Source organism: Biomphalaria glabrata, chromosome 9 (genome assembly GCF_947242115.1).
Source record: "Biomphalaria glabrata chromosome 9, xgBioGlab47.1, whole genome shotgun sequence".
NCBI classification, from domain to species: Eukaryota; Metazoa; Mollusca; class Gastropoda; family Planorbidae; genus Biomphalaria; species Biomphalaria glabrata.
Window position 1 is genome coordinate 18,915,954 of NC_074719.1, and position 23,188 is coordinate 18,939,141.

Here is a 23,188-nt window from a genome sequence, read left to right on the forward strand (position 1 = left end):
AACTTACAGCCCCCCCCCCGGGGGGGGGAGGGTTAAGTCAAACCCCAGTTGGCTACATTCATAGAATTTTGTGTGTGTAGTTTGCTTTAACTTTATTTTGAAGAGGTGGATTTTAGCTTCAAAACCGGCTAGAGTGGGTTTTGGAATTTGGACTGTCGTTTGCATTTTTTTTTATAGAATAGGCTGGTTTTAGCCGCAAAACTACCTTGAGGGGGACTGGAAACCTTGGCTGCTCTGGGGCTAATGATGTTTTAACATAGAATCTCATCTACAATAAATAAAATCAAAGTAAAAAATCTGTCACAAAACTCCACATCCTCCCCTGCAGTGGAATTTCATTTTGGGGGTTGGTTGAATCCCCAAGATACACCCCCCCCCCTTTGGCTACCCCCATAAAACATTCTCTTAACCAGCATTTTTCTTGGAGATATGGGGGAGAGGCGGGCTAAGAAAATGTCCCGCAGGGTTTTTAAGGCTAAACATTCATTCATTTTGAAGAGAAAAATAATCCCTCTATAAGTTGCATAAAGGAGGTATTGTCTTAAAAAAATATATTTGTGACGATTTTATTATTCACATTCAGCATAAATGAATGGAAAAGTTGAACTTTGGCATACTCTATAGTAACTTCGCATCAAAGATAAATGTATAAATTGATTGATTTGATTTTTATTTAAATCTTATAAAAGTCGTTTCAAAATTATGAGCACATTTAAATGATACATATGTAATTTGTAAATTAAAGTAAATTAAAAGTTCATCTAATAAAGCAAAATAGCTAAACTACCGGCTTCGCTTGAATTGATTACCTAAGAAAATCAAAGATGTTATGGCTCAGTGCATGAAGTAAAGTAATTATAATCTAGATATATCTAGAATTCTTGGATCAAGTCAAAATTTTTCACAAGTATTCATTGTCGATGACAACATATGAGTCAAGAAAAGAAAAAATAAATTAGTTAATCAAATAGTCGTCATTAACTAACTTTGATGTAAAAAATGCACACAGCTGAGGGAGATAATCCATGTGTAGAGAACAAGGCCATTATGACTATTTCTTTGCACGAAGAACAATATGTTAGTTAATAGTTGATTATGCGTAATACATGTAGCATGGGCGTAGCCAGGATTTTTTTTCGGGGGGGGGGGGTTGGATTCCCCCCCCCCCCCCGCGGAAAAAAATTATATATGTGTGTGTGTACATAATTAATCTTTATTATAATCTGACCCTTTCGGAAGACGTTTATTGTAGACTCCCCGTCCTTGCCAGCAAGGGGGTCTGGGAGAGCTCGCAGCGCTCCTCCATCCCGGGGATAAGCCCCGCCGCCGAGCACTATTTCTGGTATTTAAAGCCAACAAAATGCATATTCTGAGGTATCTACAGTGCATTATCTTGCTATTAAAAAGTTTTATTTCAAAAACCTAATGTGCTATTCTTACTGACTTAGACCCTCTAGCACATGTCCCGCAAAACCTCATGCGACGCTCTGTCACAACCTTACTAAGGATTCGACTCCCAGTTCCGCATATGATTTCTTTGATTTAGACCCGATCTCTATGACTGACTCCTAAAATCTGTCTTAGCCATCTTTGTTGAGCCATATTTAATGTTTTTCAATTTCGGCAGAAGACTATTCACACTTAAGGCCTATTAATGGAGCCCAAGCCACTGGTAGAAATTTGTAACCTTTCTTGACTACGCTCTTGGAATTACATGCCTGTATTTCGCTTTAGATTTTATATCGAAATGAAAAGTTTTTTCGTCAAATAATCTGTTGAGGGGTTTTAAACTAAAAAATCTCTGAAGTTTTTTTTTTTTAATTCAAAACCCCATTTAGCTACGTTCATAGAATTTGGTGACTGTAGTTTGCTTTAAAATAATATTGAAGAGAGAGGTTTTCAACTCTAAACGCTCTGTAGGGGAATTTTAAACTCAAAACCATCTGGAGGGGTTTTAAACTTTAAAGAAAAAGCCATCAACTCAAAACCCCTTTGGCTACGCTCATAGATTTTATAGTGTGTAATCTGCTTTTTTTTTTATATTGAAGATGTACTTTTTAGCTTCAAACCCCAACTGGAGGGGTGGGGGTTAAACTCAAAACCCCTTTGGCTACGCTCACAGAATTTTGAATGTGTAATTTGCTTTTTTTATATTGAAGAGGGGGTTTATCGTAAATTTTGGAGGGGGGTTTAAAATCAAAATCTTCCTTAACTGTGCTGTTGGAATTTGGGGATTGTTGTTTACATTTTTTTTTTGTTTTGTTTTATAGAAGAGGGGGATTTAACTGCAAAAACCTCTGGTAGAAGGTTTAAAACTCAAAACCCCTTGTAGGGGGTTTAAAACTCAAAACCCCATGTAAGGGGTTTTAAACTCAAAGCCCCTGGTAGGGGGTTTTAAACTCAAAACCCCCTGGTAGAGGGATTAGTATCTCAAAACCCCCTGATAGTTTTTTTTTAAATGTCTAATAAAGTAAAGTAATATAGATTTCAGTTAATAGATCTATATTCTGGATCTAATATCTTCTACAAACGAAATGACCAGAAATATAATCTGGATCTAGAATTAGATCTAGCTACTAGATCTAGATCAAATAATTAATAGATCTATATTAAATTATTGACTTATAATTTTAAATTTACATATAGATCTAAGACTAAGAATACTTCTAAGAGTTAGACTCTACTTAAAACTAAGAGACTAAAATAATTAAATATAGACTATTATGACTATAGATCTAATAGTAATAGTAGTAATAGACTAATACTAATGGATTAGACGTCACTAGACTCTAACTCTAGACACTCTAGTAAAAAGTTTTAACATAAAAAGAGTCGACATTTCTTTTAGATCTATAGTAAAGCAAAATTCTTTGCCTGCAGCTATACAGCTATAAGGGTTAGGGTTATGCAGCTATAAGCTATACAGGAACACACTGGTGTTTAATAAAAAGCAGCAAAATGTAGATCTATAGAAGCAATGAATTAATCAGGATTTATCAAGCAGCGAAACTTGCTAGATATATAATGAACACGTTTATTTTCTTGCCTTTCATATAGTCTACCTTGAATTGGCGGGAATAGCGACCATTATAGGGTAAATTCAAAAGGCTTTCTAGTGACCTGTCCACCCTCTAGTTTATTCTATCTCTATTTTTCATCATATATATTCTTCAAATTACATAGATCTAAATATTTATTGGTATGTATGTTAAAAAAGTTTGTAAAATTTGTAATTAAACTTTTTAGTTTGTAACTAAAAAAAAAAAAATTAAACTAGGATTTTTACTAAACTTTTTTTTTTAAAATTAAACTTTGGCCTTAACTAATTTTTTTTAGTTAAACTAAAAGTTAGCAACTTTTTAGTTAACTTTTGCCCATCACTATTGTGTTTACACATTTCAAAAATCGAAATTATTCGTCCCTATCACTCTCTAGTTTTCTCTGCACCTGCCCCTCCCCCCCACACGCCCCCATCTCTCCATTTGTTCCTCAGGCTTACATTATTTATATAAAATAGAAAGTCAATGCACCATTTAAAAATCTCGCCTGCTTTACATTTTATTTATAATCAAAAAACATAAAAAACATATATCGTAGTTAGTACGAGAATTCTTTTGATAGAGATCTAATGTTTGATAATTTTGGTTCTAGGAATCCTGTGCTAAATTCATCCAAAGTAGGTCACGCATGACTCGTCTTCAGAACAACAAACGTTGTGAATAACAAACATCAAACTAGAAGAGAATGAAAAATAATTCCAAGTATCAATTTTTAAAGGCTTTTCTGAAATCATTTTTTTTTATCTTATTTTTTGTAGTATTAAAAAAACTCACGCAATTTATGGATAAGCCAAAGTCTTCATAAATCTTACTAACTAATAGTCCTTTAACATCATAGTGTTTTGTTGACATTCGTGAAGGTTGCTTGAATCAGACAGGACAACCAATGACTTAGTGCTGATTTAGTCTCTTAGTCTCTAATTATCATGCCTTTTCAGTATGGCGAACTGGAGTCGTCTCTGGTGCATAAGACCGCTGACGACAATCCCACTTAGCTTACATCATTTATAATTAATCGTTAACCTTTTCCAAAGATCGTTGAAATGCTTAGGACTCAATTACAATAATATGGTGTAAAGCTGTAAACTAAAAGCTAGTAAAATACTGTTTTATTCTATGTTTGACTTTTTATATTTCATACATGCGAAATGTTCCAATCATAGACATAAATAAATATAGACTGGCCGATAAAAAAGTTTTATGAAACGAAAATTTGTGACTTGCAATTTTGTGAACTTTATTATACAGCATTTATAATCAGTATAGGTTTGTTTACTCTCTAAGACTGAAGATCATGCAGCTTTTCAGAATTCGGAAATCCCACAACAATAGATAGATATACATGTTTTCAAGTTACATGAAGTTATTTCCTTTTTCCAGTCTATATTTATTTATGTCTATGGTTCCAATATATTTGGCATTTCTTTAAAAAAGATAGAATTTCGTAACAACGTAATGAACTGGAAAAACTTTCCATTAGATTATTTAAATCTGGACGTTGTCTTTTGTTTCGTTAGAAAATCTTGCATCTCATAAAACCTTAAGGTTATTTATTTATCATGAAAGAAGACATCAATGTAAGCTCACCCAGTGAGGTTCGGGGCGAAGTCACGACGCCAAAAACGTTTTCTTGTATTTTTCACTGCAAAATCCGACATCTACAGCTCATTATGCATACTATTAAAAAAGGACCTTTTGAATAATGTTTTCTTTGAAAAATGTTCTAATATGAATGTACAGGCCCTTACTTCATAGCAAATACAACCGACTCGTTCCTTGAAAAGATAAGATACCCCACAGATTTTGATTAAGGCTTTGAGGATCGCCGCCGAAAAAAAAAAATTATTCGAAAACTTATATATAAAAAAAAGGCTCATTTGTAAGAGATACATTTTGTTCAATAGGCCTGTTTGTAACTTTGTTTTGTTACAAATTATAATTCAAAGCTATAAACAAAAAATTTCGGAAGTGAGAAGAGAAATTAAAAGGACCAATTAGATTCTACTCTAAATTTTTTGCATTTTTAGGATTCAAGCATATATTGTGATTTATAGTCTCAAATTTATTTATACAATAGAAAAATATCAGTCTAAGTAAAGTTTAAAATAAGGTGAAATGAAAAAGAATATTTGGGTTCAGAACTCATCTCAATTGTTACTCTTTAAAAAAAAATTCGTATGAATTCTAAATTTTCCAAAATAAAGTCTTTCTTAAAACAGTCATGATAAATCATGTGCAATTACATAAAATCTGTTAACATATTTGACTTCTGTTTTAAAACGTCATGTTTTCGTTTGGAAAGGGGAGGGGGCGGTAGAGTAAAAACGATTATTCCTAGCTCATTTTTGATAATTTCTGCTAATGATTGCGTTTGGCATTAAAGAATAAGGGTGCGTCGACTCGATATAAAAATGCAATTTATAGCATATATAAATTATATTAGTGACAATTTTTCTTTTTAAATTTTGTAATTTCTTCATTAAAATGAAAAAAAGAAAAAGTATTGGTTTGTCTGATGGGCGGAAGGCGATTGCTTGTATCGTCCCTCCAACCTGGTGTAACCGTTTTTCATTTAATAATAAGTAATGATAAAATTTGACATTTGAGTGTAGTGCGACAAAATATACAAATGGGTTCAAATATCAAAATGTAGCTTATATTATATAGATATTTAACTAATTTCTTTTCACAAACTATTTTTTCTTCATAAAAATTGGACCGCCCCCCCCCCATTCAGAGGGCTAGAGTGGGGAGGGCAGTAGATGCACCCCCCCACACACACACCAAATCGGCCAAGATACCAAAAGGATAGCGACATAATATAAAAAGTATATAGTAATTCAATTAAATTTTTTCACAAACTATGACTAAAGTAGGACAGACCCCCCACTCAAAGGGTTTTGGTGGGAAGGGCAGTAGATGTATTCGCCCCTCCCATCCCATCGGCTAACAGGGGAACGACATAATATAAGGATCGGTTAAAATATAAATAACAAGTTTTAGTCATATAGATATTTAATTGATTCTGTTAACAAGCTGTGATTTCTACAAATAAATTGGACCGCCCCCCCCCCACTCAAAAGTTGATGGTGGGGAGGGGCAGGATTGATGCCATCGCCCCCTCCCCACGCCACCAAATCGGCCATACTAGAGGTGGGGGCGAAATAATCTAAAAATAGGTTGAAATATAAATAATTAGCATATATTTTTAACATAAGTAATAAATTATAATAGAAATTGTGAAATTTCTTTACTAAACTTCGGCAAAATGGGACAGGTGGGCGATCGCCCATACCGCCTTCCTGGATCCGCCAGTGACTTACAAAATATTGAGATATGTTCTATTTCTATTATTTTCTATTTTCTGAAATTGATGGACGTATAATTTTCCCTCTAGATTATTTCTCAATTGAGTTAACTGTTTCGATATATCTATAGATGATGTACCAAATGTGAGTCTATACTCTAAAACCACATGATGTCAGATTTTCACTATCTTTTCTAGTTTACGAGATCTAAACGGGAGGGACGGACGAACAGAGAGACCACTCAAAACTAATAGCTGCTATTCACCTATTGGGAGCCGTTAAAAAAAAGGACATAAATAAGTTACACAATTCTACTAGAAACAAGGTTGTAAAGACAGTTTCTGTGGAAACACATACTCAAACTCGGGCTCCGAAGTGGTCCACACAGGAAGGTAAAAAGACACGTTTCAATATTCTGAAAAAGAACATCTCGTGTGGTGCCCCCAGTGGTCTAGCAGACCAAAGGATAGGTGAAAGTGAATGTGAAGTTCGATGTAAACCTGGACTTACTGATGTCTTATAATGAATATCTAATTGATCTAATTGTTTTGTAAATGATTTATCTCCAATTCCTTACAAATAAATAAAAAAATATTTGGTAAAAAAAAATTCCTTTAGTTAAGTGCTAAATAAACATGCTGTGATGCTGCAGTTCACGCGATAATATGAAAAATTACTTATTAATTGTTGTTTTAAATTATGTCCAACTTATATGCATACTAAATAGATTTTTTCTCTTAAAAAAAAGTAATTTTTTTTTCTTGTAAATGTAGTTGGTTAATATGAAAGAATTTACTTAATCTAGCAATACAAATGTAACAAAATATGTTTTTGACGAAAAATAAAAAAACAATTGCATAAATGTGTTCAAAGTTGTGTGTGTTTTGATTGCCCCTACTTATGAGCCTCCAGCGTTTGTTACTATTAATAGTGAATAGTTGTAAAAGTGGTGTATTTTTATGAAAAAACTGCTTGCATAAGTAATTTTAAAAATGAGATATTTTGCTTTTAGAAAAGAAAAAAGTAGACGTTGCATCAGAACTTTGAATAGACTAAAATATTATGATGTCGGATTTTCACTGTCTTTTCTAGTTGACGAGATCGAAACGGGACGACGGACAGACATTTCCCACAAAACTAATAGCGTCTTTTCCCCTTTTGGGGTCGCTAAAAAAACATTTCCGTGCAAAAATAAATAAATAATAATTTCCCTTTGGTTAAGTGTTTTATGGTTGGCTGTATGATGCTTCAGTTCACGCGATAATATGAAAATCTACTTATTAATTGATGTTTTCAATTCTTTCCAACTTATATGCATACTAAATAGATTTTTTTCTCTTAAAAAAAAAAAGTAAACCTATGTTTGTCTAAATTAAGTCGTTAGATAGAATTTATTTAATTTAGCAATACAAATGTAAAAAAAAAAAATTGACAAAAAATCTAAAACCATTTGTGTGTTGAAAATATGGTATATATAGACCTCCCCTAGAAGAGAGCCTTCAGAGTTTACATGTAGTAATAAGTGAATAGCTGTAAAAGTGGTGTATTTTTATGAAAAAAAACTGCTTGCATTAGTGATTTTAAAAATTAGATTTTTCGCTTTCAGAAAAGAAAAAAAAAATAGCCGTTGCATCAGAACTTTGAATGCTATAAAATATCATGATGTCCGATTTTAAATTTCTCTTCTAGTTTACGAGATCTAAACGGGACTGACAGACATGTCACACAAAACTAATAGATCTAGACCAGAACAAAACAATAGAGCGATTAGAAATATGTTACCAACTGTTTTGGTTTAGCGTTATCTCATACTTTGATCCTGGACTTTGGTAAAACGGGGGGGGGGGAGGAAGGGATATTTGGGTGAATGATACATATTCGGTTTTTATAAGAATAAAAAAATAAGAGCTGGGTGGACTTAGAGGCTCCAAAAAATCCCGAAATTAAAAATATTAAAATGTCTTCACCAGGATTCGAACCCGGGACCCCCTGTTCGGAAGCCAAACGCTTTACCGCTCGGCCACCGAGCATCCAGTAGCCCCGTTTGTCCTTCCCCAAATCCGGCCCTGTGAATAAATCTAATATATTCAAGCAGCATTTCCACTCATATTTAGAGCTTTCAAAAAAATAATAAAAAATTAAAAGTATTTTGAAACTTGACAATTTAATTTTAGAATGTCTCATTCTCAAATCTTAAACCAGTTGTAGATCAAGTCATGAGTGTAGTTTGCGTGGCGCTCGTAAACACAGAGCTATATGTTTATAACCCGAAGAACCTGTATTGTATAGTAGGCCTAGTATGGGGGAACACCAGCTTTCAATAGACCATGTAACTAGTCGAATGCATTTCTTATGACTACACCGAGTCCCAAGGCCAAATAGCAAAACGCTATGTTACAAATAAAGAACAAATTAAAGACCTGGATAGCATAACAAATAGTATTACAAACGGCAATGCCAAATTGTATAAACAAAAGAGGGTTGATACATTACTAACATCTCAAATTTGTCCAACATCACACTACACACAAGCGGTTTTCTTCAGCTACAATAGCTGGAAGACCTTAGCCGACGCGTTCATGCAACCGACACATTTGTGTAACGGAGCATTTATCTATTACCATTACCTATCTCTTAGTCTGTTGGACCGTTGGGGCACCAAGCAAGATTTGTCGACCGTCTTTCTCCATTCCTCCCTGTCTTTTGCCTTGTTTAAAACCTCTATCAATGGTAGGCCCGTAGCGGAGCATATAGTTAAGACGCTCCATTCATTTTATCCTTAAAAGACCTACCATAGTGGCCAGAATTACTTTGAGATGACTAAGCGACAGAATAGATTGATGCTTAGACTGACAGCGCTATGAAACTCCTTAATGATGTTTCTCAACCTTTTACTTGAGATGCCCCCCCACCACTCCAAAACCAGAGGAAATAAAATACTGTACGACAAAAACAAATAACTACTGTAATAATGAACTGATACCTAGGGATGTTTTTATTTACAATACATTACATTATACATTATACAGAAAAAAAGTTAAGAAGCACTATATAATATAGCAATAATAATCAATAGCGATATTTAACAAGTCACAAAAAATATGCTTGGACAGGTGAACAAAACTTGATTCCTTCGCTCAAACATCATTAAAAACTTCTCTTTGGTGATGTACAATATCTAGTCTCTACATACTCAAGTACATCAACAAAAAACAGCTTCTCAATGGTAAACACTTAGGGGGTGAGTTTTAGTTAAAGATGACATATGTAGACATCACTACGTTGAATACTGGGGTTGAGTTCTAGTTAAATATGACATAATTAGACATCGCTATGTTGATGACTGGGGTTTAGTTCAAGTTGAAGATGATATGTATGGACATCGCTACATCGATGACCTGGGTTGAGTTCTAGTTGAAGATGATATAAATGGACATCGCTACATCGATGACATGGGTTGAGTTCTAGTTAAAGATGACATATTTAGTATTTGGTATCTTGATGGCCTGAGATGAACTATCATTACAGGAGATATAACACAGCGTAAACTGTATTATTCTGTAGAAGAAAGGAAACGTATGTTTATTGATTCAAACAAGGCCAGGCTACTCAAAGTAATAGTTTAGTGAACTACAACCAACTTCGGCCTGCGAAAAGGTTGTAATATATGTTTTGTAATAATACTTAAAAGGTAGTTTTTCATTTAAATCTTTACCTACATCTGTATACCTACATCAAAAATATGCAATTGTACGACAGGTTGAGGTCAAAATGTAAAGGCTGAGATAGTTTGAAAGTTACATTAAGATCGAGCACCATATAGTTGTCTGCTTCTCTGAGGGAGGCGCGCAGGCTGAGCGGTAAAGGGCTCGACTGAGCCCAACCAAGCTCTAATGGGTACCCAACTATAGTTGGGGAAAAGTAAAGGCGGTTTGTCTTGTGCTGGTCACATGACACCCTCGTAAACCGTAGGCCACAGCAATAGATGACCTTTACATCATCTGCCCTATAAACCACAAAGTCTGAAAGGGGAATTTTTTTACTTTATTCAGAGCACCATGCATTTTTGTCATACCCGTGTCCTACATCATGATGTCATGTGTAAACATTCTTTGACTTTAAAACTAGACATTGATGTCAATCTTGTAAATATTCGCTTCTTAATTCTATCCTTTATGACCAATGTGCTTTATTGAACGAAAGTAAAAAAAAATTCTATGTAAAAACGCGTCTCTAAGCGAATTAGGAAACTGAAACTAAAACTTAAGTCTTTATTACATGAGAACATTTGGAACGTGAAATATTGGAATATTCGGCAAAGCCCCCCCCCCCCCGTTCTTATACTTTCCATCCGTCACGTGATCAAATACAAAGAAAATAAACCAATTTATTGACACATATCTGGAGTTATTTTAAAGTGTTTAATCATAAAACGTTTTTCTAATTATCGCTAAAAATGACTTCAAGAGGTTAAGTTCACTGACTGATAAAATGCCTCCAAAACGTCGTGTACACGACGGCTGCGAAGTTGGGTAAGCTTAGAGATTCACGTACCTCACATCTTATGCTACGGAAATGTGCACAGCCCAAGCCAAATACTGGTACCTAGTGCTGTTGCATTATGCATCTAGAGAGACAATCTGTTCCCCATGGGTGTGAGTAAAGAAGTCAATGTTTGATACTCTTGCACGACCAGAATTTCGACATTCAAATCACCAGAGGTTGCAGCGCTTTCATATCTGCGATTCAGGACTTACTCTTAATGCTTGATCCTCATGCTGAACTATCCTGTGGTTTTTCTCACTCAACAGTTGGTGTCAATCTTGATGTGATTTATGTCAAGCTTTACATACATCAGTGTACTTTAAGAGTTGATGACCTGCATTATCCAGCTCTTCATTAGTTCACTATACTTCCTGTAGAAGTCAACACTTTGGCATTCCTTGATTTGTTGAACAGCTCAAAGCTAGTCCAGACTTCCTCATTGGTATTTTATCTAGGGCACATATGTCCTGGATGCACCTTAAACATCGGAGGTAACTCGCATTGAGTTACTTCTCCTGCAAAGAGTAAATGGTTAATGAAATAAAAAAACAAACAAATACATTTTATGGAATCAGAAACACTCACGGTCTATCGAGTTTCCATCCTTTACAAACTCTACACTCTGCGTATTTGTCCGCTAACAAATGATTTGATAGAGTCACCAGTGCCGACTTGACGGCTTGCATAATTGTACTAAGAAGTTCCTTAGAGCTGTTAGGGTTATGAACGATGTCCTTCAGTATAGATCCGATCTCATCTTCTATTTCAGTCAGCACTTCTTTCTCTACTTTGAAGTTGGAATGTCCAAAGGATACACATGCCATCAAGTCTACTGTAGGGGCTACAAGACGACTTAATGATGGGGTCGGCGTTAAACGGGCCTCCTGCATGGTCGGGGCTGTAATAGCATTTGTAGCTTGCATCAGCCCTTTCTTCAGCCAAGACTCAGCAGAGGCACTTTGTGGAAAAGAAGACTTGAGTTTTTGGGCAGCTGCTATGCTTTCTAGTGAACTTTGTATTTTCGAGGACTCCAGAGGCTTGTCACGTAGTTTCACAATAGCATCATTTGATTTTACCAACTCCTGTATTTTCTGCCAGCGTTCTCCTGGCATTCTAGTAAATTCTTGGCCTAAAAAAAAAGGAATATATAAAAAGGAGAAAATAATTATGAGGAGCATAAACAATTTATCATCTCTTTTCACTCTGTAAATCCCCCATTTTCATCTCTCTGTCACACATACACACAGACACTCAGAGACAGAGAGAGAGAAAGAGAGAGAAAGAGAAAGAGAGAGATAAAAAGACTATTAATATCTTAAAGTTAAATAGTTCCAACCTCTTCCACTATGTTCCAATACGTTTCAGTCTGATGTATGAAGAAAGTCAGCCAGTAGTCATACATCAAAAAGTAGTAAATAAGTTTAAACCTCGTAGAACAATTTGGGTTGTGTGACTGGGTGACAAAAACTCTTAAGCTTGAGGTGTTCGAGTTCAAGTCTCAATGTAGACTATGAACTTTCAATTCGAGATTCCGTTTGAGTCCCAGTTCTGTTTGAGTCCCAGTTCTGTTTGAGTCCCAGTACTTTTTAGTCCCAGTACTGTTTGAGTCCCACTTCTGTTTGAGTCCCAGTTCTGTTTGAGCCCCAGTTCTGTTTGAGTTCCAGTTCTGTTTGAGTTCCAGTTCTGTTTGAGTTCCAGTTCTGTTTGAGTCCCAGTTCTGTTTGAGTCCCAGTTCTGTTTGAGTCCCAGTTCTGTTTGAGTTCCAGTTCTGATTGAGTTCCAGTTCTGTTTGAGTTCCAGTTCTGTTTGAGTCCCAGTTCTGTTTGAGTCCCAGTTCTGTTTGAGTCCCAGTTCTGTTTGAGTCCCAGTTCTGTTTGAGTTCCAGTTCTGTTTGAGTTCCAGTTCTGTTTGAGTCCCAGTTCTGTTTGAGTCCCAGTTCTGTTTGAGTCCCAGTTCTGTTTGAGTCCCAGTTCTGTTTGAGTTCCAGTTCTGTTTGAGTTCCAGTTCTGTTTGAGTTTCAGTTCTGTTTGAGTCCCAGTTCTGTTTGAGTCCCAGTTCTGTTTGAGTCCCAGTTCTGTTTGAGTTCCAGTTCTGTTTGAGTTCCAGTTCTGTTTGAGTCCCAGTTCTGTTTGAGTCCCAGTTCTGTTTGAGTTCCAGTTCTGTTTGAGTTCCAGTTCTGTTTGAGTTCCAGTTCTGTTTGAGTTCCAGTTCTGTTTGAGTTCCAGTTCTGTTTGAGTTCCAGTTCTGTTTGAGTCCCAGTTCTGTTTGAGTTCCAGTTCTGTTTGAGTTCCAGTTCTGTTTGAGTCCCAGTTCTGTTTGAGTCCCAGTTCTGTTTGAGTTCCAGTTCTGTTTGAGTCCCAGTTCTGTTTGAGTTCCAGTTCTGTTTGAGTCCCAGTTCTGTTTGAGTTCCAGTTCTGTTTGAGTTCCAGTTCTGTTTGAGTTCCAGTTCTGTTTGAGTCCCAGTTCTGTTTGAGTTCCAGTTCTGTTTGAGTCCCAGTTCTGTTTGAGTCCCAGTTCTGTTTGAGTCCCAGTTCTGTTTGAGTTCCAGTTCTGTTTGAGTTCCAGTTCTGTTTGAGTTCCAGTTCTGTTTGTTGAAGGTGTAAAGGCAACACGAAAACTTTCTCCCAGATACGTTAGCACCAACATGTCCTCAACATGCCCCAACATGTCCTCAACATGCCCCAACATGTCCTCAACATGCCCCAACATGTCCTCAACATGCCCCAACATTCTTCAGCATGCCTCAACATGTCCTAAACAAGCCCTAATATGCCCTAAACATGCCTCATCATGTCCTCAACATGCCTCAACATGTCCTCAACATGCCCCAATCTGTCCTCAACATGCCCTAACATGTCCTCAGCATCCCCCAACATGTCCTTAAGATGCCCCAATATGTCCTCAACATGCCCCAACATGTTTTTTTATCATTAGGTTTTAATTTTGTTTTTAAATTCTGTCCTATTTTGCACGTTGAAGGCCACAATTATAAGGGATTTTACTCCTAAATAAGAATATAAAATAATATACTTGTTGCTTCCCCTGTAACTGATGGACGGAATATCGACCTTTAGCTGCCTCTAATAGCAAATAAATGTCTTTAAAATTAATTCAGCAACATAATAATGCTTGTCTTCGAATCCGAATATTAATTAAGAATGCAGAATTTCTTCAGCAACACAGACCTATATATATTACACCTAGACTGGAAAACGGAAATATATTCTTACCCGATAATGATCAGATCACAGATCTTTATATATACATTGTTGTGTAAAAAAAAAGTAAAGTTCACCTCTCAGACCTTGTGGTCTATAGGGCAGATGATGTAAAGGTCACCTGGTTCTCTGACCTACGGTTTACGAAAGTGGAGCTGAGCAGAAGCTGTAGCATGCGCAGCGGCCACACCCTTTGACTGGCCGGCTAAACCAGATAGAGCAGTGATGCCCAAAATACGGCCCGCGGCCAGATCCGGCCCGCGCCGTGGTTCCGTCCGGCCCGCCGAAATTTTGGCACGAAGACATATCCAATTCTTTAATGTAAGTACTAGATCCGCGGGCTTATAATCAATTAGTTACAAATTCAGGTAAATTTCAGTTAATTTTTTTTTTTTACCTTTTCGTTCATGTGGCCCGCAACACGAGTGTCAGAAATTATAACGGCCCGCAGGTCGAATTAGGTTGGGCATCACTGAGGTAGAGGATATCTGACGTGTTCATGGCACTCAGTACACTGAGGTTCTGTCAAACCTAGCATGTGAAGTCTGGACTTGGCGGCCTGTACGTAAAGTCACAAAACTAGACAAATCGGACAGAAAGGCATATATATATCATTACTGTACAAATGTTGGCAATGTATAGTTCTTTTAAACTTACCTGAACTGAAACTCAATGGAACCAATAAGATAACAGTCTCATCGCATTGAAAACGAAGGAGTTATGCCATCAATTTGTGAAATCCTTTTCCAAATGCTAGACAAATCGAATAACGGAGAGATTCAACTGAAATGGGAATTTCCAAGTAGTTAAAAATAAGATCAAATTTGTTGTCTGCTTTCTAAATAGATCTCAAGAAATCATAAGGTTTATATCTAGACAGGAAGAAATTTAAAAAAAATCAATATTTTTCTCGATTGGCATTGGACTAAAGTTTGTGTTGACTTTTAGTTTCCTGAAAATAAGGATATCAGAAAATAAGGACCAGGAAGTTATCCCTGCATGAATGGTTGCCTGACCGTGCGGTATACGCGCTGGACAGTTGTTAGGTCGTCTCGATGGCCCTGGTTCAAACCCTGATCGCTGCCGCCCCCTGCGGGACTAGGACTAGGAAGTAGACGTTACTTTTGTGAAATATTGTCCGTATTATATAAGATAAAATAAAAGATCATATTTAATTCTGAACGAAAGATGCCAAACATTATTTTACATTTCGAATAAATGAATGGAAAAGTTTAACACATTAACAGTCATGCTAGGAGGGAGAATTCCCATAAAAGATCAATATATTGATTGACTGATTTTTTATGTATATCACATGAAAGCCGTTTCAAAATTATGAGCTTATTTTAATGATACATAATTTAATTAGTGAAAAAAACAACTACAGTGCAAGAAAAAAGCGAATAAAGTAGAGTAGCTAAACTACCGTCTTTGCTTGGATTTATTAGGTAAGAAAATCAAAGATATTATGGCAATGAAGTAATTCTAGGATAGCATTGCGCACGTTAGTTACTGTAGGAATAGTCACGTGACGGTCAGACTTATGATGCATGGGAAGGGAGACATGAAATAATCACGTGACGGTCAGACTAATGATGCATGGGAAGGGAGACATGAAATAGTCACGTGACGGTCAGACTTATGATGCATGGGAAGGGAGACATGAAATAATCACGTGACGGTCAGACTTATGATGCATGGGAAGGGAGAAATGAAATAATCACGTGACGGTCAAACTTATGATGCATGGGAAGGGAGAAATGAAATAATCACGTGACGGTCAGACTTATGATGCATGGGAAGGGAGACATGAAATAATCACGTGACGGTCAGACTTACGATTCTTGGGTAGGGAGACATGAAATAGTCACGTGACGGTCAGACTTACGATTCTTGGGTAGGGAGACATGAAATAGTCACGTGACGGTCAGACTTACGATTCTTGGGTAGGGAGACATGAAATAGTCACGTGATGGTCAGACTTATGGTGCATGAATAGGGAGACATGAAATAATCACGTGATGGTCAGACTTATGATGCATGTGTAGGGAGACATGAAATAGTCACGTGACGGTCAGACTTACGATTCTTGGGTAGGGAGACATGAAATAGCCACGTGACGGTCAGCCTTATGATTCATGGGTAGGGAGACATGAAATAGCCACGTGACGGTCAGACTTATGATTCATGGGTAGGGAGACATGAAATAGTCACGTGATGGTCAGACTTATGATGCATGAATAGGGAGACATGAAATAATCACGTGATGGTCAGACTTATGATGCATGGGTAGGGAGACATGAAATAGCCACGTGACGGTCAGACTTATGATGCATGGGATGGGAGACATGAAATAGTCACGTGACGGTCAGACTTATGATGCATGGGATGGGAGACATGAAATAGTCACGTGACGGTCAGACTTATGATGCATGGGATGGGAGACATGAAATAGTCACGTGACGGTCAGACTTATGATGCATGGGATGGGAGACATGAAATAGTCACGTGACAGTCAGACTTATGATGCATGGGTAGGGAGACATGAAATAGTCACGTGACAGTCAGACGTATGATGCATGGGTAGGGAGACATGAACTAGTCAGTAGGTGCTTGAATTGTATAGAAGCATCGTTATTGTAGTGTTATTGAATTGACTGCCAGTTTAGGCGTAACTGACGGAATTGACCTCATTCACCAAAACAAACGGTCACGTGATAATATTGTCACGTAATAACCGTTGTTGATTTAAATTAGATCGTAATTTGTATAGAAGAGATAGAGAAACACTTGGCTCAGTGTTGTTTATTTGCGGTTGGTGAATGAGGTCCATTGGATAATAACGTTTTAGTTTAGTTTAGTTTTGAAAATAACGTTTTAATTTAGTTTAGTTTTGAACATAACGATTATCCCCTCATCTGTTCACAGACGCGTTCTTTCTGAAGTAATCGACGCAATGAACACATGTATTCGATCAAGCCCATTACTAACGTACTGCCTCGAATGTACCTCAGAACTAATTTTAAACCCGTCTCACACTTTCCTAACTTTATTAAAAGCTAATAAGAAGTCTATCTGTCTGTCTGTCTGTCTACTTTGAAACTTGTAGACGTTATTTCTCCGACTACACATTCTTGGATCAGGTTAAAAAAAATTTTCAGAATTGTTCATTGTCGATGACAACACATGAATTAATAAACAAATTAACCAATTAATTAATCAGTCGTAATTAATTAATTTAGTTTTATATGTTTAAAAAATGTAAGTATCTAAAGATGATACTCCATGTGTAGAGAATGAGGCCACTGTGTCTCGTTTTGCACAAAAAACAGTTTATTAGTTAATAATTGATTATTCTTAATACATGTATAGTGTATATATTTTTAGTTAGGCAATACATTTATTGTTATTTGCATTCTAATCTTATTTATAAATACATTTGAAATATAAGCCTATTTTACTTTGTTTTATTTTTTTCTGGAACAAGGAGAGGGAGGCCCCAATAAAGTGTTGTGCACTGGGCACCAGTTATGCTCGCTACGCCTCTGTGACTTGGATAGTCTAGTAAGCAAAGTACACAATTTTTATCACTTTCTATTTTTATCTCTGCTCTTGCCACCCGCCCGCCCCAATCTCTCTCCATTTTTCCCCATGCATATAATATTTAAAAAAAAAAAAAAATATAGAAATTCACTGCACAATTTAAAAATCCTGTGTGTCGTATATTTTTTTTTATAATCAACACTCTATCATATGATAAATCTATAAAACAGACTTCTTTTAATGTATCTATAAATAGCAATGACTTCAGACTATATCCAAGAAGTATTGATTCATTAGGATATCATTGTTAGTACAAGTATTCTTCTGATAGAGATCTAAGGTTCGATAATTTCGTTCCAGGAATCCTGTTCTAAAGTTATCAAAAGTACGTCACGCATGAGTCGTCTTTAGAACAACTGTGCTAAGATGTTTATATTGCGTCATTGTTGTGAATGTTTTGTGAGAAAGTAGGATGTCTTGAGAAAACAAGATCGAAGGCAAGACAGAGTGTGTTTTGGCCAGGATTGTCCAAAAATATTTTTTTCGACAATAATAATATGCTCAACATGTGCAACGTTCAAAAGAATTAATGTGAAGGAAAAACTGCTACCTCATGCTGTACCAGACAGACCATGGAAAAAGGTTGCGACAGATTTGTTAGAATGGCGAAACAATGACTACTTGTGGGAAAGTTCCATATCTCGCTATGCTCGAGTATAGAAATACTCCGATAAGTGGACTGCCGTATTCACTATTACAACTGCTGATGAGTAGAAGACTCAGGGACATCATTCCAACTGATCCCAAACTACTGAAACCATCGGTAGCTGAAAATGCAGAGACATTCCTTAAAGAACGACAGATGAGAAGCAAAGTGAAATACGATGCAAAAGCAAGACTACCCAAAGATTACTCTGTCGGAGAGAAAGTGAGAGTTCGTCTAGGACAAACATGGCAGAAAGCAGTTGTCGTCAAAAAACATTCATCACCCAGATCTTACATCATAAAGACAAACGATGGAAAAACATACAGATGAAATATACGCTTTTTGAATAATAGTTTCGATGAAGACATCTCTGGGTACTAAGATACCGATAAAGACAACGAACTGCAAACTGTTGGAACAAACGAAACAGACAGTTATAGACCAACGACTAGAGAACTTGTTGTGCCAGTCAAGACAACCAGAAGTGGACGAATTGTTAAAGTTCCTAGTAGATATCAGTCGTAAGAACTTTAAAGGGAATGATGAGCTTATTTGTTAATATTGCGTCATTGTTTGTTGTGAATGTTTTATGAGAAAGTAGGATGTGACGTAATAAAAAAGATAGTCTTCTATGTCTACTTGTATAAACACAAAGTCTCTGTTATTATTATTGTTATTATTAATTAATGTCTACATATTTTATTTATTTATCTGTGACAGCAGAACAACAAACGTTGTGAATAACATATATCAAACTGGATGACAATGAGAACTAAGTCAAAGGATCAATTTTTAAAGCCTTGTTTGAAACCAGTTTTTTTTTTTGGGTAATATCTAAAAGAACGATATTTAAAGATAAGCCAAAGTCTTTATAAATCTAACAAATTATTCCTCCATTAACATCAGAATGTTTTATTGACGTTCGGGATGGTTGCTTGAATCAGCCAGCATAACCAATGACTTAGTGGAGATTTAGTCTCTTAGTCTCTAATTAGAATTAGCTTGATGAACACATGATGAGGGGATGGGGCGAGGTAAATGTTGGTGACGATTCCTGACTTGTAGCACCACACTGCTGGTACACAACTTAACCGTTGTAGTCGTTTTTTTTTTTTTTGAAATCTTAACTTATAAATCCTACCGACTGACTTCTTTTGAGAAAAAAATATCAAATATAACTTTTATTACAATACAAACACAATGAACTCTAGATAAAGTGAAATCAATGTAGCAGACTTGAGCAATCACATCAAAATGTTATTTAGAACAAAATGTAACTCACTACAAAAACACGTCTTTTCAGTCTGGCGTTCTGGAGTTGTCTCCCCTACCTAAGACCGCTGACGACACTGCCGCTTATCTTTCATCATTCCCAACCAATCGCTAACCTTTTCCAATGATCTTCATAGAAACACACATACACACACTCCATAACAGTAAAAAAATATTCCATTTCATAAAAAACCTACATTCCTTAGTTATTAAGAGCTCAATAATTGCTCAATAAGTATAAAAGAGATATTGTCTTTTATTTTAAAGAATTATTTTATATGTTGTTTTTTGTTTGTTTATTTGTGGCATTTACTGGCACATTGAGCAAAGGAATGATTACTTTGTGTGTTACGTCCCAATATGCTCTACGTGTGTGTGTTTGGTGCAGTAGTTCCGCTGACTGACTTATGACTGTGTCCAGCTACGTGCAGTGTTTACCCTGTGAACTAGGGCTGGCTCTAGAGCGGGAACTTAGTTTGAAGCTTGTCCTGCAGTTGTTTGTTTCCTGTGCTTGATCTACGTTGGTCTGAATGTTGGAAGCTTGTCCTGCAGTTGTTTGTTTCCTGTGCTTGATCTACGTTGGTGTGAATGTTGAAGCTTGTCCTGCAGTTGTTTGTTTCCTGTGCTTGATCTACGTTGGTGTGAATGTTGGAAGCTTGTCCTGCAGTTGTTTGTTTCCTGTGCTTGATCTACGTTGGTGTGAATGTTGGAAGATGTGGCGTCACGTTCGAATCTGAGTAAGAGGATGTACTTATATTTGAGATTGTTTGCTTACGTGAATGAGCACGATATCTGCTTGGTGCTGTATGTTATCGTTTAGCGTATTGTTAAACTACAAAGTTGAATTGATCTAACAATATTTACATACTCATTATACAAATTGCATGTTTACTATTGTGTTTGTGCATATTATTAGACAAATAAGATGAATTGATCTAATCATATTTACATAGGCATTAAACAAGATGCATGTTTACTACTGTGTTAGCATCTACTTTACTTTGCACCTTGTCAGGTTTCGGGGAAAACTAGCCAATGACAACCCTGACAGATGTAGAGACGCACCGCTAGTGTAAGCACAATTATGACGAATTTAATTCAAAGCGATGCTGTAGTTTAGATATAGATAAACAGACAGCTGAGGCTAGAATTTCATTGGACTAACATCGATATTTGTAGTGGCTGAGACTGGACTGCACCCTTTACAATTAATTCGTTATTATTTAAGAATTGGAGTTACAAGTAGTTCAATTGTGAATATGTGCTATTTCCTTGTTAATAATATAAACTCAAATAAGAGTAATAACAGTTACTATGGGTAAACTCTATTGGTGTAGTCCTAATAGCTCTTTGTGTGTGGGCAATCTTGGGCGGTGGTCTGAAAGTAAAAGTTTACTTTTAGTAAAAGTTATTCAATGAATAACGTTTAGACCAGTAATGGGCAAACTTTTTCAAGTGCAGACGAAAAGGCAAAATATATAGAACAATATCCTTTAAAAAAAACAAACAAAGCTTACTTAAAGGGAAAAAACTCCGCCCTTTAAACTATACCTACCAATAATGTTAAAGTTATTTTCCTTATTTGATATCAAACAAATCCTATACTCTTAAGCGAGCAATTCTTGTATGTATGTATGTATGTATGTATATATATTTATATATATATATATAAATTTTATTTCGAAAACGGCTTTAACGATTTTCTTTAAAAGTTCACGGTATGTGCATAATAGTTAGAAAAAAATTCTCAACTCATTGGCCACATCGGGAAAACTCGAGGTCGACCGTTATATCGGTTTGAAAATGCCTCATTATCGAAAAATTAATTTTGGCTAGAATGTTTTATGAATGAAAATTTTCCATGACGTAAACGGGAAAAACGCTGCTTACGTCACTAGGCTTATCGCAGTACACTAAAATATTTCTTTGCAAACAAGAACGAGTTTTAAAGAACCATTAGACCTAATTAAACATTTGCGCACCATCTTACTGTAGATTAATTTATTATAGAACTATGAAAGAAAAGTAATGAAATTAAATGTGCCGATTTATGATTAGTTATTGTGTTTTAAGTGCCTTATAAATTGTTTACTCTTTAATTGCGTAGAGTGGTGTAAATACCTTTTACATTGTTGTTTATTTTGCTGGTGACCTCCAGCTGTCTCGTTCTGTGCTATCTTCTATGTCAGCTAAGGCAAGTTGGCGCCTAAACTGGTCTTTTAAGCGTTACGGTGTTACGTCGACCACTTTTTAGCTCACCAAAAAAGACTGCCTTTGGCATACGTTCGTCTGAGATTCGTCTCCCATACAGGATACTGCTCTGTCCAGCGTAACTGTCGGACTTAAAGAATTCCATCTATACAAAGGACGCGGATACACATTTGAGACCAAAATAAAATCTGCTGCCGAGGTTATGCTTGCCCTGTATGTGGCAAAATATGTAGGTCACAGCTGCAATCCTCATTAATTTTCGAACTCGAAGACAAGCCTTATTATTATTATTATTTTGCTGGTGAATTATTACCATGTGTTCATGCTTCGGTGTCTACTGTCCTGTACCAAAACAAAGGAAATGGTCATAACACAGCTTCTCTGCGCCTTACTTGCTCACACTAAACATGATATCAATCTAGCGGTCAACGAGTTTGCGTACGCTGCAGCCTCTTTTGATTTAATTATAAACCTCGGTAAAAAGCTTGGAATTAGGGCGTGTTGACGGAAGGCCCAGGAGAGATCTGAATGGAGAGATCTGTAAAAGCAGGCCATATCCCTCCACGGGCTGTAGCACCACTGGGATGGATGGATGGATGACAAAAGCCGTTATGAACTTCTTATAGTCCCACAGTCAGGCTGGGCAGGGCACGTATGCCGTATGGGGGACGAACATATTTTTCGGCGTAACAGAGGTGCCCCACGGAAACGTTTCTTTAGAAAACTAATGCAATGATTTAAGTCTATTAAGAAAAATTTTGCCATTTTACTTTGTCACAAAGTGCCTGTTTTACTCTATAACGTAGATATTTGCGTCACTTGATGTTTCGTACTAAAGCCATAATGAATATATACTAATTCCATAATTAAATGTCTGAACGTAACCATCTGAGAAGTAACACTGCAAAGACTTTCTTCCAAGCCAATAATAGTAGGCCTACAATAGTTTTACGCAAAAGATGGATTGTAAAACTATAAGACGGATGTTGGTCTAGACTGTAGGAGGACTTAAGAGACTTTATATTTAATCGCCATGTACAATTACATTTAGAACTAACAGAACACTAAAGCAACTCTTCAGATTAGTAGTCTTTATCTGATCGTTCATTTTCGTAATTACAACAATAGCCCAATAGTTTTACGCGAAAGAAGCAATGTAAAACATTAAGACGTGAGCTGTGGTTTTCTATAGGCCTACTGTTGGGGGGGCTTTCTATTCAAATCGCCATGTACAATTACATTGAGAACTGACAGAACGAAAAAGCAACTCTTCGGATGGAGTCTTTACCCGATCGTTCATTTTCGTAATTACAACAATATTCCCAA

General features: G+C 36.3%; 3 protein-coding genes across 8 annotated transcripts in view; 1 reads left to right on the forward strand and 2 right to left on the reverse strand.

The window, feature by feature from the left end:
- The window catches only part of LOC106065185 (uncharacterized), a 58,758-nt gene that overhangs the window by 14,717 nt on the left and 20,853 nt on the right, over positions 1–23,188 (forward strand). The window contains exon 1 of one of the 3 annotated variants that reach the window (XM_013223951.2): positions 17,615–17,694. The exons of 1 other annotated variant lie outside the window; for it this stretch is intronic. The gene's annotated coding sequence lies outside the window, so the exon portion shown is untranslated. Of the gene's footprint in view, positions 1–17,614; positions 17,704–23,188 lie in introns of those variants that run through there. One more of the 3 variants, XM_013223950.2, reaches the window with a different exon arrangement.
- Positions 9,345–14,991, reverse strand: LOC106063023 (uncharacterized). Of its 4 annotated transcripts, none has more exons than XM_056041086.1 (4): positions 14,788–14,991; positions 14,528–14,689; positions 11,498–12,041; positions 9,345–9,925 (listed from the first exon to the last, which is right to left on the reverse strand). In XM_056041086.1, the coding sequence occupies exons 3-4, from the start codon at positions 12,022–12,024 to the stop codon at positions 9,832–9,834; spliced, it is 621 nt and encodes a 206-aa protein (XP_055897061.1). In that variant the 5' UTR covers positions 12,025–12,041; positions 14,528–14,689; positions 14,788–14,991; the 3' UTR covers positions 9,345–9,831. The 4 variants fall into 4 exon arrangements, with proteins under 4 accessions (XP_055897061.1, XP_055897062.1, XP_055897060.1 ...); XM_056041087.1 differs by having other exon boundaries at positions 14,528–14,709; XM_056041085.1 differs by lacking the exon at positions 14,528–14,689 and having other exon boundaries at positions 14,788–14,986.
- LOC129928363 (insoluble matrix shell protein 4-like) lies at positions 12,431–13,642 on the reverse strand. The gene has a single exon (XM_056042575.1). The coding sequence runs from the start codon at positions 13,640–13,642 to the stop codon at positions 12,431–12,433; it is 1,212 nt and encodes a 403-aa protein (XP_055898550.1).